Source organism: Lipotes vexillifer, unplaced genomic scaffold, assembly GCF_000442215.2.
Source record: "Lipotes vexillifer unplaced genomic scaffold, Lipotes_vexillifer_v1.1 scaffold62, whole genome shotgun sequence".
Lineage (NCBI taxonomy): Eukaryota > Metazoa > Chordata > Mammalia > Artiodactyla > Lipotidae > Lipotes > Lipotes vexillifer.
The window spans coordinates 206,343-221,184 of NW_006770167.1; the positions used below are offsets into that span (position 1 = coordinate 206,343).

Genomic DNA, 14,842 nt, shown 5'->3' on the forward strand with positions numbered 1-14,842 from the left:
CTCTTTCCCCCAGAAGAGCCCTTCTCCTTTTACCTCTCCTTTTCTTTGCTTTGAAGTTACAGATATGAAACTCAGTGTTTAGCTATGCCCTGGCTTTCTTCCACGTTCTGTGTACGGATGGCCTCTCATAAACCTCCTTTTATCTAGGTTTCACTTTTCCCCACTTTCCTCTGCTGAAGCTTGATACCAACTGACCTATAAGGGCTTGCCCTTCAAAACAGCCTTAGTCGACTCTTGCCTGTAGGACCAATTACCGAGAGGACAAGTGAAAATAATTGCTTGGAAATTATTGCTTAAATTAAAGCTACAGAATTCATTTTGTTTCCTACATACTATTTATAGGAACTTTTCAAATTTCTCATTTTCCACACATTTGAAATTTATTGGGTAGGGTTTTGTGAATTTTTGAGCCACAAATTTATCTGAGTTTCAGATTCTGATTTATTTTCAGTAGTGCTCTCAGTTTAGTTTACTCCAATTGCAAAAATACTCCTTCTCTGTAGGTATTTACAGTAACAAAATCTGAATGCAAATTTAGAGAAATTCAATCAATGGTGAGTCATGGGTGCCAATCTCCACCTCATCTAAACAGTCTGGCAACCCTTCCAGTTGTAGCCAGGACTTTTCTCATTCCTCAAGAAGCAGCTATTCACCCCTTCCCTTGAGCTTCTGACCCCATCATCTTTGCCTTTTCTTTCGTGGAGAATAGAAACAGCCAGGTAGGCACTTTCTCAACTTACCCTCCAATGAATCTCCTTCAAATACTTTCATCTGCAGTTTTACCTTCTCTCCAATATCAAAGCCTGAGATGATCCTTGGCCTCTTCAAAGACAATTCATTCTAGGTGTGCCACATTGTTCTGCCTCTTCAGTACTTTACTCCTTTGATTATTCCTGCCTCTCCATCTTTAGCCTTTCCACTAGATCTGTCTTCTCAGTATTTACTCATGTTTAAGTATTGATACTCCCCAACTTGAAACAAAACAAAAACCTTGGACCCACCATCCTGACTTCCTCAACTTTATTTTATGGTTAGACTTTTTAGAGCTCATACCCCAAATCCACTATCCTACTTGCCCACACACACTTCAAATCATTATGATCTACTTTTGCTCCCATAGGTCCAGTAAAACTATTCTCATTGAATTCCTAGTTGCTAAATCCAGTGGACCTTTTTCAATCCTTATTTAATTGCTGGGCAGAATCCTTTTCAGTTGGCCAATATAGCTCTGTTGGCTTTTATATCTCTTAGACCCAAAGCCTACAGGGTTTGTTAAGAGTTCCTGGAACACAATTTCAATATGATGAAATAATTAAAATGGAAAATAGGTGGGAACCAAATGGTGAAGTCTTTTAATACTGAGCTGTGAGGATTGATTTTTATTCTCTAGGCAGTGGTAATCTATAAAAGGCTGAGGAAGGAAGTACAATAGCAATATCACATCGTTTGGGAAGTAAACTCTGGGGCAGCAGATGGTTTGGAGCAGTGGTTTGCAAAGTGCTGTGTAAAAAAGCAGGATGGGGCCTCCCTGGTGGCGCGGTGGTTGAGAGTCCGCCTGCCGATGCAGGGGGTGCGGGTTCGTGCCCCGGTCCGGGAGGATCCCACGTGCCGCGGAGCGGCTGGGCCCGTGAGCCATGGGCGCTGAGCTTGCGCGTCCGGCAACGGGAGAGGCCACGACAGTGAGAGGCCCACATATCGCAAAAAAAAAAAAAAAAAAAAAAGCAGGATGAGCGTCACCTGGGACTTCATTAGATGAAATTCTTGGGTCCCACCCTGATCTACTGATTCAGAAATGCTGGATGTGCAGCCACGTGACATATGTTTCACGAAGCTCAAAGTTAGAGAACTACTGGTTTGGAGGAGAAACAGAGACAGAATAAGTACTAGTCATCAAAGGCCTAAAATAGAGTCACAGAAATGTTGTGGAGAGTGGGGTATGTGAAGAGAATGTGCAATATTCAGTCACTGGATGAGGGCCTTAGACATTTTTTTTTCTTATAACTACTGACAGAGAACATGCAGTCCTGGTGCTGCCTCTGAAGTCTTATTCACTCCTTCATTCAACATATGCTTACCGTGCTGGGGTCATTTTGTATGACCAGAGAGAACACAGGCCAAGCTCAGAGCTAAAGTTATGATCATCACTGGTTTGTATTAGATCACTTCCTGCAAGATCCTGGTAGATACAAACTGTGAGCGCTTACAGTAATTCGTGGAGGACAGAGAGAAGTGCTCCAAAGTCACCCCTCCTATGAACAATGAACACTTTTAACAGGAAAACAGGGCTTCCCTCGTGGCGCAGTGGTTGAGAATCTGCCTGCTGATGCAGGGGACACGGGTTCGAGCCCTGGTCTGGGAAGATCCCACAGGCCGCGGAGCAACTAGCCCCGTGAGCCTCAATTACTGAGCCTGCGCGTCTGGAGCCTGTGCTCTGCGACAAGAGAGGTTGCGATAGTGAGAGGCCCGCGCACCGCGATGAGGAGTGGCCCCCGCTTGCCGCGACTAGAGAAAGCCCTCGCACAGAAACGAAGACCCAACACAGCCATAAATAAATAAATAAATAAAATTAAAAAAACAAAAACAAAAAAACAGGAAAACAGACATCTACATTACCAAAAGATTTAATTTCTCTTTAGAACCTTCGCATCAGTTTCAGCTGACCCAAGGCAGACCATGTGGTCCTGAGGGGATAGTTCAGCTATGTGGTGGCTCTCAGCAGTTCCCTTTTAGAAACCAATTCTGTAAGATCTCAGAGCGGGAGAGCACTGAAATGAGGTGTAACAGGGTTCTCGTTGCGAGCCAGAGAAGGCAACTAACTGGTTGATTTAGGCTGAAAAGGAATTTATTCAATGGGTAGAGACTGCCCAGGAAGCTTAGAAACCAGGCAGCAACAAAGGTGATTCATCAGCTACTGGGTTCACGGCCAAATTCTTAGAGCAATGGCTACTCAACACCAAATGCTAGGAGCTTACCTGTTGTCCCCATTGGATATACCAGATGTTTCCCCTAGTGATAGTTAGACGCTGCTGCTCTCAGCGTGGATCCTCTCCTACCCAGTTTCTTTGCTTCGCCAATTAGGGTGCAGTGTCCCAGTTGCAAGGGAGGTTGGGTGAAGTTTTTGCTTCCACCGGTAAAAGTGGTCTGTGCCATTTGAACACTGGAATGGGATTCAGATGCAGAGCACATGTCGCCCCTCCCCCGCCAAAGAAAAATACACTGATGTAAACTTGCAAGTCGTGTGGAACTTTACAAGGGACCTAAAACATCGTTTAGATCAGATTCCAAAGATAAAACCTTTTAACACCTTTTAATTAATAATTTAGAACACCAATATATAAATGATTTAAAAGGCATTCTGCCTGCAGCTCCCCCTCCTTTCTATTCATCATACTCACACCTACTTACCAGTCTCTAAGACACCTACAAAGAATTCTGGGTCCTATAATGACATTTAAAAATGAGGGCGAACACATCATTTTACAAGTACTTTGAAAATTCTTGAGAAGGCTCAGAACCTGTGCAGGAACAAAGATGAAGCAGAAGGCTTACATTTTACCAACTGTTGGCTCTAGCTTAGTGAATTCAGGCTTAGAAAAGTTTAAGTGATTAATTTCCCTTAACGTCACAAAGCAGTTAAAGCTAAATAGGAGAACAACTTCATTTGTGGTCTGGCGCTCTTTCCAGTACCTTCTCCAAACCAGACTCTCTTGGTCTTCATTGCCTCTTCTGGAAAACAGAGTGGTCTTAGACTCTTAGACTTTGAAGAGACCTTCAAGGACGATCAGTATTCTTTGCAACCCATTAAATGTTTCAATTCTCAAACATCCCTTATTTTGTAATCTTCCTCTTATCTCTTGAACAACTGTTTCCTGGTTTCAAATTATTACCACAAGGTATATAAATTACTTTAAAAATCATTTGTGGGAAAAATGATAATTAAAAACAAAATTCAGATTCATAGTGCTAACCATGAGTAATTTTGAATACTTTATTATTTTAATACCCTTTTAAAGGCCAACTTAAAAATATTCACAACAGCTTTATTCATATAACCTTAAACTGGAAACTCAAAAGTCCATCAACAGGATGAATGGATAAACAAATTAAAATACACACAAAAGACTAGTCAGCTAAAAAAGAGGGAATGAACTACTGAACCTTGCATTAATATAGATGAATTTCAGAGCAGCTGGCTGAGTGAAAAAAGCCAGAAGCAAATGAGCATATCCTGTAGAATAATATTTATGTCAAGTTCTGAGGCAGGCAAATGCAAATTACGGTGATAGAGATCAGAACAATGGAAATGGAGAGTGAAGAGATCAGAAAGGGGCCCAAAGAGGGGATGGTTACACAGTTGTATACACTTATTAAAACTCAAACAACACACTTAAAATCTGTGTATTTATTGTATGTAAAAAGTACACTCCAAATTAAAAAGTTGTATAGACATCTAGAAAGCCACAGGAATCTTATTTTCTGCTTCTGAACTCTTGGGACAGAGGGAATATTAAGTATCAAAGAAAGATTCTCACAAAAAATTAAGAAATTGTTAGATAACAATTCTAAGTATAGACTCCCTAATCGTGAAAAACAAAACTTTTCATTTGAGTCAATAACTTAAAGAAAATATACGGACACAAAAATATCCACTGAAGCTAGCAGATAATAAAATATTTATTTTATTGTTGTAAAATTAAAAATAGTAGACAAGCATATGTAGTTACAGTTCCAAAGCAGAGCAATACAAATATATAAATTATTGCAGTTTTAAAAGGAAAATATAACAGCTAAGTAATGTCTAAATAAACTGTTTTGAAACCAACTTGGTTTTCATCACTGCAGCTTCATTTTCTTTTCTCAAAGGTCTTAGACAATTTTGTACAAATTTCTACTCAAGTTTAAAGCAACATTAACACACACACAAATTGTAAAAGTATGAATGGCATTTAACAAAAGTCACTACTCAACACTTTCTAAAATGCCTCTTTTGGAGGCAGTAGAATGGAAATAAACATTCTACACGTTTGAAAGAAGAAACACACATTTACTAAAATTCCCTTTGCTTTCTGTGCAATTGAGGGAAGTTCAACTAACACTTTTTCTGAAGGGAGGGTGGAGGGCAATACTCATCTTCATGATTTTTAAATTTGTTTTTAATTTGGTAAGGTTAAAATTGTGGACTAATTTAACATCACTGAAATGCATTAGTAATCTGCATTATTTTAAACTAAAAAGAATAGGAAAAGCATATGTTACAAACTAGGTGCTCAAGAAATCTCAACGCTAGAGACTTGCTATGATATGGTTCATAGCAAGGTGACCAAGCTGCTTAATAGGTTAGACTACATTATCATAAGGGCAGTTATGAAAGGATGAAGTGAATGAAAATACTTAAGATGCTGGACAGAACCTTTTTATTCCAAGCACAGTATTACAGCCCTCCTCCAAGATACCTTTACTTGTGCCAGAGCCTTATTACCTTACTATTTTGGTAAATAAACTCTCTCCCACCCCACCACCACAAATTTCCTCAAATAATTATTTCCACCAACCTAAAGTTAAAAATGCAATTGAACACTGAAATGAAATCAATTATCTTTGCTTTACAGCCACATCTGAACAAAAGATATTTAAAAAAAATCTATTTGTAGAGTACTAAACTTTTTATTAAGTATTTAAAATTACTCACATATCTTACTTTAGCATAAAAATGACACTACAAGAACTTTACACTGTACCATTTGAAAATTTTTTATGTCACGTAACTTAATTTTATGGTCACTAACCTGAACCTCCTACTAAGCTACACAAATAATTTCTTTAAAAGTTCCTACTGAAGTTTTGAGCATATACATTTTGTATTACATTTTACAACATTAATAACACTAGCAGATTTCTTCCAAAACAAAATAAAGCCAAAACTGGTAAACATTAACACACAGACATCCATCCCAAAATATTTAAAAAAACCAAAATGCGGCAAAAACTGACCGAAAGCCTCAACACTGTAAACACCTAGGTAAAAAAATATATAAACAAAAAAGAATGAACTTTAAACCATTTTCAGTGATAAAGAATACAGTAAAATAAAAAACCTGAGAAATCTCAAGATGCTTGACAAGATGCCAACAATATATTTTGACTATATGTCTGAAATCACTTTCCAACATCCTCAAATGCATATAAAAATGGGCACTTTGTGGTGAAATGAACATATAATTTGAAAAACTAACATTTCTCTGCTCCAACAGTGTGTAAGCAACTACATAATGGAAAGAAACACTATCCTGCTGCCTGCATGCATCATCTATTATTGGTCTCTTAAGTGCATGCCTTTAAGAAAAAAAAAGACTAATTTGGATACTAAATACTAGGATCAAAGGATAATAATTGCAAAGTAAATAGGTTTTTAGCTTAAATAAAAGGCTGCAAGCATTTTAAATCTTTAAAGAGAACAATCTTGTGTGGTCAAAATAACTTTAAACTTCAAACTGATGTTTTAAACTTAATTCAACTTGTCTAATTATGAAATCTAAAGTGAAAAAATATTATTTCACTCCCTTTAATCATATAAGCTGTGAAGATGTCAATAATGGCTGATTAGCAGTCTCTTTTTTTACCATTTTTGAAACTAAAGGTATATGTGAGGTTTTCTTCTAAATTTCCTCAAAAAGTACTAACAACTCTGCAGAAAAATAGCCAAGCATGGTAACCAATATTTGCGGTATTTCATGTTCTCTGAAAACTCAACTCTATCCCTTACCCTTATTTTAGCATATACAATAATTGAATATTTAAGAAAACTAACATAGGAATATAAAATAAGTTTACCAAATATTTGGATAAACTGCTGTGAAATACTTTTTTCAAAAATTTTTTTTAACTAGGATATCCTTCCAAATTAAGTACTAGTGCGAGTACCAGCACCGCAGGTATTTTTTAAGAGCACCTTGCCTTTGAAGGGCTTAAGTAAGAAATATCTAAATGGAATAAATTAGAGTCCTCAATTAAGACCTTGGTATACACGCCCCCATCCAATTGTGTCAAACTCATTAGTAATGCTATAAATTTGCCAGAAACTCTAAGAAATAAGCAAACCTTCTTTGGATAACACTGTTATATTTGGGACTGCACCATATGGCTCATGTTCTGGCAACAAGCTACTACTTACATCAAAGGCAACACATCCCAAACTTTTACGACTGTCCCTAAGTGACCTAAATAGAACCACAAATGTGTACAAGCACCCTGGCTGGGAAGATTCTTAATGAATTATGCCAAAAAAGAGTCAAGTCAAATTTGAAAATCTGACCATAACAACGAAGCACTGAGATACTTATCGGCTTCATCAGGAAATGTCTTTATTCAACTTATAGTTTATAGATTCTGATATTGCACACATTCAATTAAAGCTTATCACAACTAAGGCAATGCATCTCCACTCCCTGGATTTTAAATTCATTCTCGGTGACTCAAAGGATTGAGAAATTGAAAACATCTTTCAAAAGCTCCCTCCGAAAAGCAGTTATGTCATATTTCAAAGAAAACAAAATCAGTGAGATATCAATTGATATCCTCAGGCAAATTTAACACATTTTAGCATTACAAAAAGTTGTTTTCTACTAGACTGAGGTGTTTCTTTGCTTAGTCAAATACTCTTTGTGTTCAAGACTAAAATCTGACCCAAACCAGGGCAGGCTGCCAAATTTAAGGCAGAAGTTATTCATATCTTTATGCGTGAAACTGCCAAATTAATGGGCTTTTCTGTGGATTCTTTCAAGCAAAGGATCTTACCTCATAAATACATTCTAAGTACCAGTTGAAAACAGAATTTAGAGCCCATTTTAATTCTGCATTGGTTATAGCTTTTACTATATTATTTGAAAACTTATCTAGCTGTTTGAGACAAACTATTCGGAATTCTTTGGAAACATGATAGGCAATAAGAGTATCCTCTTAAAAACGGACTTTTTTTTTGAATTAGAGTTCTGTTTTTGTGACTAGCAATCTTCTCTTTTCCTTTAGATTCTAAAGTTTAGAAAATGCTTTCTTTGGACACTACTTTCAGTGATGTTGATAACAGAATTTGGACAGTTAAAGGATTCTTGAACTTTTATCTTAAGTGGTACACAAAATGATTTTAATTTTTTTCAAAGATAGGACAACAATTTCATGGCATATTATATTTGAAGATAGACATTACATTTGACATGGAAGTGAGACTTGACTTAAATTCTGTCCAAATCTAACACATCAAAGTCATTAGAATGAAAGTAATAATGACGTAGAATAGGCTTTTACTTCTATGGAGACAAGCTGACATACAGAAACTAGATTAGCATTTTCTTCTTGGACTCATAACTGTTTTTGTTAGAAAAAAATAATGTCTTTTATTTTCCTGTATACTTGCTTTAAAAAGTTATTAATTCCTCTTTCATAAGAGTTATTAGAAGTCAAAACAATTCAACTAGATAGATTTCTATGCCAAAATACATTTATCTTTGGAAAATAAGATAACAGCTGTAAAAACATTATTAAGAGAATAAAATGCAGTGATCTGAAATATGGGTAACGTTCACACATGAAAGTGTAAATATAATATACAGAGCCATTCAAATACACATTTATAAACAGAATGAAAAGGTACCTAAAATATTATTTTTATATATAAAATTTTCATATTAAAATATTGCTCAATAAATAAGAGGTGATATTATGAATTCCATTTACCTCTTAAATGTTATCTTTAGTAGTTTAGACTAACCTAAGAACTTTGTTAACCTTCTGTTGTTCTGACAGGTGAATTACATTAAACCACGTTCAACAAAGTCACACTCTAACAGTATATTTAAGTAGTCACATGTGGTAAAAGTTAGGGAGGGCTGTTTAGTAATTATGGGAAAAAAGATTTCCCAAATGAACCAAAATGATTAACCCTAGAAGACTAGAGTGTAATGATCTGCTTTATTTGACAAAGATGTTAAACACTGCCTTAAGTTTTGCAAATTTAATGACCATAAAATAATTGACCATAACTTTCTTCAACTTCTTCAAAGTGTGCATGCCCGGCAGCCCAAAAAAATGGCAGGCCATAGGAAGGACGTGTAAGTTTAGAGTTCAGTTGTTTATGGGTAGGTGTGACTTCATTCCCGTTCGTCCCATTTGCAGACACGGTAACTTGGAATAGTTCTTGAGAAGCTGTTCGATGGCAACGTGGCGGACATGGAGCTCTGAGGCCAAAGAATCTTTTTCTTGCACTTGGTGGGCTAACTCTTCAAAAACTTCTGTAAAGATTTAAAAAGTAGTTCCATTTTTAGTACACAGAAAGCTAATCTATGATTTATATTTCAAGTACTTTAATTAAAATGAATGCACTGGGCAAATGTTTGCAATGAAAGTAGTTTGAAACCAAGGAAACGGTTGTGTTTTGACCATCCTAGGAAGTTGTATGCTTTGCATAGCCAACTGGAATACTGTTTTTCTTTTCTCCATCAAATGAAACTTGAGAGTCAAGCAATGACTTAGAGATGCATAGCAGAAATGGCAGTTACAACTACCTCTGAGATACTTTTCTCAATCTGAACAGATAAACAGGTTCAATCAATTTCTAATATGACTTATGGACAGTAATGTGCCCATTAATACCCAGGTCTGGAACCCCCCTAAGAGGCTTTGGAATCAGACTACTGGAGTTTTGAATCCTTGTTCCGACTCTCACAAGTCTCAGGCAAGTGACTTAAACTATGTTTTTTTTTTTTTTTTTTAATAAATTTATTTATTTGTTTTTGGGTCTTCGTTGCTGCGTGCGGGCTTTCTCTAGTTGCGGTGAGCGCTTCGTTGCAGTGCTCGGGCTTCTCATTGCAATGGCTTCTCGTTGCGGAGTGCGGCTCTAGGCGCACAGGCTTCAGTAGTTGTGGCTCGTGGGCTCAGTAGTTGTGGCTTGCGGGCTCTAGAGTGCAGGCTCAGTAGTTGTGGCGCACGGGCTTAGCTGCTCTGCGGCATGTGGGATCTTCCTGGACCAGGGCTCGAACCCATGTCCCCTGCAATGGCAGGTGGATTCTTAACCACTGTGCCAGCAGGGAAGTCCTAAACTATGTTTTAATTTCTTCTCATATATAACCTCGATAATGAAAGTAAGCACCTCACAGGGTTATTGTGAGTATTAAATAAGATCATACTTGTAAAGTACTTACTGCAGAATAAGTACTTGATAAATATAAGATGCTATTATTATTATCTTATTATTCTGAGAGGGTGTGTGGTCAAGAAAGACTACTAGCTTTGGAGTTAAAGACAGGGGTTAGAATCCTTAATCTGTTACTGACTGAATGCATGATCTCTCTAAGCAACTAAAGCAACTGTAAGCAACTTAATGTCTCTGAAGCACAGTTAGTTTCCTCACCTAAATGGAAATCAATTGTAGAAAAAAAAAAAGGAAACAGTTGGGGAATTTGAACTGTTTCAGCATCCTATTTGATGATGTTAACAAATTACTAGCCATTTTTTTTTAAAGATGTGATAGAGGTTGTGATTGCCTAAAAAATAATGTTATTTTTTTGAGAAAATCCTACACTATTTATGGACGAAACAAAATGTTGTCTGGGATTTGTTTTAAAATAATCCATCCTGGAGGTAGGGATGGGTCGAGGGGAATGGGTGCACGAAGAGATGACGGAAAATTAGCTACGCTTTTGATTATAGTTGAAACTGGGAAAGATAGGTCAACGGTTCCACTATATTATTCTGATTACTTTTGTGTTTAGAAAATTTAATAATAATTAAAAAAATGGGGCCAATACCACCTGCCTAAAAGAACTGCTAAGGAGCACACCTGCACAGTGCCTGGTACAATAGTATGTAGTCAAAAACATGTTAGTAAGAGGTAGAGATTAAGTTGTTGTCTCCGTTTTCACCTAAAAAAAATCTATTTCACCTGCAGTTCATAAAGAATAAGAAGAATTCTTTTTGCTCTGGAAACTCGAACAGGTTCTAATCCCATAATTTAAATGCAGATGAAGCTAACAGGATTTTCTGTATCAAATTTTGCACATGTAAAAAGCACTGACACTGAGTCTTTACCCTGTATTTGTTGTCGGAGCTCTGCATTCAGTTGCTTTACCTCACCAAGAGTCATCAAATTCACTGAAACATGAAAACATATTCATTATTACCATGACAACCTGGGAAAAGAAGTTATCTAAACCACCAACACAATATCCTATTTAAAAGAAATATTTGCACTTATCTTCCCACATAACATTCTACAGGGCCCCAAGATTCATTCATTAACTCCTAAAGTGTTGAGTTTTCAAGTTCTGACCACAATCCACAGTAAGAAACATTTCACTCCCAGTCTACCTCCACCTGTAATAAAAGGTTCACTGAAAAATTCTTAGCATTAGGTCCAGTGGATTCTGATATTTCTCATTCTGTTTCAGTTTTTAAAAAGTGCTAGTCACTACCCATCAAGTTGATTTTGCTTAAGCACTACATGCTTCATGATGCGTAGCTTGAAAAACACTAAAGTGCTGTGGAAATAGTTTGAAAAATCAATTTGTCTACCTAGCTATATAACCTTAGATAATTCATATGTAGAATCAAGGAGTTTTATAAAAATATACCCAAGGGCCCTTCTAGGTCTAAGATCACTTGATTTTAAGTCAATTAAAATTATCTTAGCTCCTAAGAGTTTTTGAAGAAATAATATGCAGACTGAATGAGTCACTTTTTCCAAGTACACACATTACCTTTGGCCTTTAGTGAAATGTCAGATTTCTGCTTTTGAAATGCCACCCCCAATTAGTCTTGTAGGGATTAGCAATGTGCCAGTGTGTGTTTGTCAATGGTTGAGGTTGTACTTCTAAACTATATGAACCCTGAACTTTCCAATTCACAGTTGTTGATTCCATTCCGTTAATAATTTTAAATGGCAAAACAAATGATGGAACTGCAGAATTCCAATGGTTTAGGACATACTAAGGAATATTCCAAAGAAATGACGGAAGAGTTTTAAGACATCTCATTTTTGCTAGGGTGAACCTGTCATTTAAATACTGTATTTACCAAATCTATAATATCACAGCAAAATTCTTGACATATCACATATATAAAACATATAAAACCCCAACAAAACTCCAACCTTTACCTTTTCTCCCTAGTTTTACTTACATTCTTCTCTGCTGTAATGTGGATGCTGGGTATGGACATTAGCCTCTGGATTAGAGACTGTCTCTTCTTTTTTCTGTTCCTGATTTTGACTATGAGGCCACAATTCACTATTGTGGCATAAAGTGGCACCTGAATCTTGTAACACAGCAAGCCCAAAGTCCGTATTTTCCCTCTGTTCCAATATTCTTTGTGTACAGTTTGAGAGGCCACCTGCATTTCCATCTATCCACTTTGCAGAATACTTTGGTACTTGGGAGTCAAACTGTGGGAGTAACTTTTTATCTGGCTTATGCCTGAAATTAAACAGGTGATGCTGGGGATTTTTAGAACGTTCGGAATCTGAATCCAGATCCTTATTTTGTGCATATTGTACAATCCAGTTTATCTTCTTACTCAAAATAGTTTTAACTTCTTCATAAGTACTTTTTGAAAGCTTAGATCGAGGACAATCCTGGTTTGCAATCAAATGGTATTTTTCAAAGCAGTCTTTATGGCCCCTTAATGATTTGGTGTGCAAGAGATTAGATTTTGGTATTCCTAAAGAAAAAAAAAGAAACAGAAGACTTGAGACAGTTTTGTTTTTTATAAGGTGCATTAAGAAATACAAATCCTAGTAAAACACAGTCTCTGATAATTTGTAAACCAGAGGAAAAATGCTGAAGAATATTGGTATTAATATAAAATACAGCCTAATAATTTATGCTTCAAGTTAACTATTCAGTAAATTCTGAATAGCAGAAATATTAAACTCTTATGAATAGCAAAGCCTTTCTAAGGGCTTAATGATTCAATTTCAACCTCAGCCCAGAGGCATGTTGTTGCATAATATTAAAAAATACTACTAAACTAGCAGTTTACATTTACAGAATCTTGGCCTTGATATTATAGTGCTTTCTTCACTAATCCTCCTGAAGTACACTTGAAAAAAATTTCTATTATAGGCTCAATAAGAGAAATGCTTGACAATTCTTTTCCCAACAAAAAACACAGTAAATCATAAACTTAAGTTATTAGTTACGTTTTTAATGGGGAAAGATAAACCAGAACCAGAAAAATACACATTAATAAAAGCCTCAAAAAGTCGATGAACTGTTTATTTTTTTAAGTAAGAAAAGCATCTAAAATGTTTTTACATGTTTGATACTTATTAAAACTTTACCAAGATAATTTTATCTCTAGAAGAAATGCATTACACACAATTATTACTCACATAGCAACACATTCAGTCTACGAAGATACAATAGCCAGTATAATTCTTGAACTCACAAGTGTTCATTATGCACCATAAATAATGGAAATATTCATATTACATGTTTATATTTCCCAACTTTTTAGTACGGCTTAAGCATACTATCTCAATTGTTTTTTTAAAATACAGAATACCTTTTCAAATACACAACACACTTCGAAATATAGAATACATTCATACATTTTCATAAGTTCAAACCATTTAAGGTCAAACAGCAGTGCTTTTATACTGAAGGTGAATAAGGGATGTGGAACTGAAAATTAATGCTTGCCAGAATTAAGCAGTCTAAATCTGCTTAGCTTTGAAAACAGAGTAAGTGGAGAGCCACTCAGGTGCTAGGTTAAAAAAAAAAATTTTAGCTGACTTCGTCAGAAAAAATTACATTCTGTATTCACCCCTTGTTTTAAAAATTGAAGTTGTAACAATTTTATTAACTGAACTGCAAACGCTGGCTAATACTAAGATAATGAAGTATTTGTGCTTTAATGGCATTAAATCAGGTATAAAAGTGCTTGCGAATACTAATTTGTTCCAAAATGACATAACATCAGCCAATGGTGGGTCCTGCTAAGACTGCCAAAACCAGTGCTAACTGGGCTGTCAGTTCCCTCACAAGTAAGCTATGGGGCACACCTCCTAAACACTAACAGTCTAAGCAGACAAGAGCCAACGACTCTCACCAGGTAAACTCAACTATCTCAGCCTTGTTTCTTCCACTGAGTGTAAAAACTGAACTTAAACAGAATGTCATACACGTTTTATTTACCCCTTTGGTACCTGTACTGCAACTGTGTGTGTATATATTTTTTACCAGTTATTGTCTGGTTGGGTCAAATTTCCAGCAGAATTAAAATATTTAAGCACAAAACCTCACAGCTGTATTTCAAAACCTGGTAAATTAACATAAAAAGGAAGTTTACAAACCTTGATTAGAATAATATTAAAAGTATTGTTATTATGCATGTTTTATAACATAAGTAAGACAAAAAGGTAGTTAGTATCAATTATAGACAAAATAAGAAATACCTCCATTCTGCTGTTTGATTCTAATACTTACTGCTAGGCAGAGAGAACCTGATAGTTTGCTTACTTTACTAACTTTGGAGGATTCATTAAAGAGCTTCCTTACTCTTTATAAACTCTCTTAGGGCTCACTGCCCTAAAATGAGGCAGACGGCTAGCCAATCCCTGAAACAGTAAACAGTCTCATTCTCGGTCCACCGCCACAGCACTAATCATGTACCAGCTTTAGCTCAATCTAAACACTGTAAATTGTTTCTCCTTTACTATGTATGAAAGGAAATCCTTTAGCATATAAAAAGGGTTCTAAACTAGGCTAAAGAAAGGCATTATTTTTTGCTGTTTTGTGTGTGTGTGTGTGTGTGTGTGTGTGTGTGTGTGTGTGTGTGTGTGTGTGTGTGTGTG

The 14,842-nt window shown here is 36.1% G+C and overlaps 1 protein-coding gene across 1 annotated transcript in view; it reads right to left on the minus strand.

Moving 5' to 3' along the window:
- Positions 1–8,942: 8,942 nt before the first annotated feature.
- CUNH21orf91 (chromosome unknown C21orf91 homolog) overlaps positions 8,943–14,842 on the minus strand; it is a 27,111-nt gene continuing 21,211 nt past the window's right edge. The window contains exons 3-5 of the mRNA XM_007446044.1: positions 12,169–12,705; positions 11,080–11,142; positions 8,943–9,284 (exon numbers count right to left, since the gene is read on the minus strand). Of these exons, the coding sequence (XP_007446106.1) occupies positions 9,118–9,284; positions 11,080–11,142; positions 12,169–12,705 (767 nt within the window). The 3' untranslated portion in view covers positions 8,943–9,117. The remainder of the gene's footprint in view (positions 9,285–11,079; positions 11,143–12,168; positions 12,706–14,842) is intronic.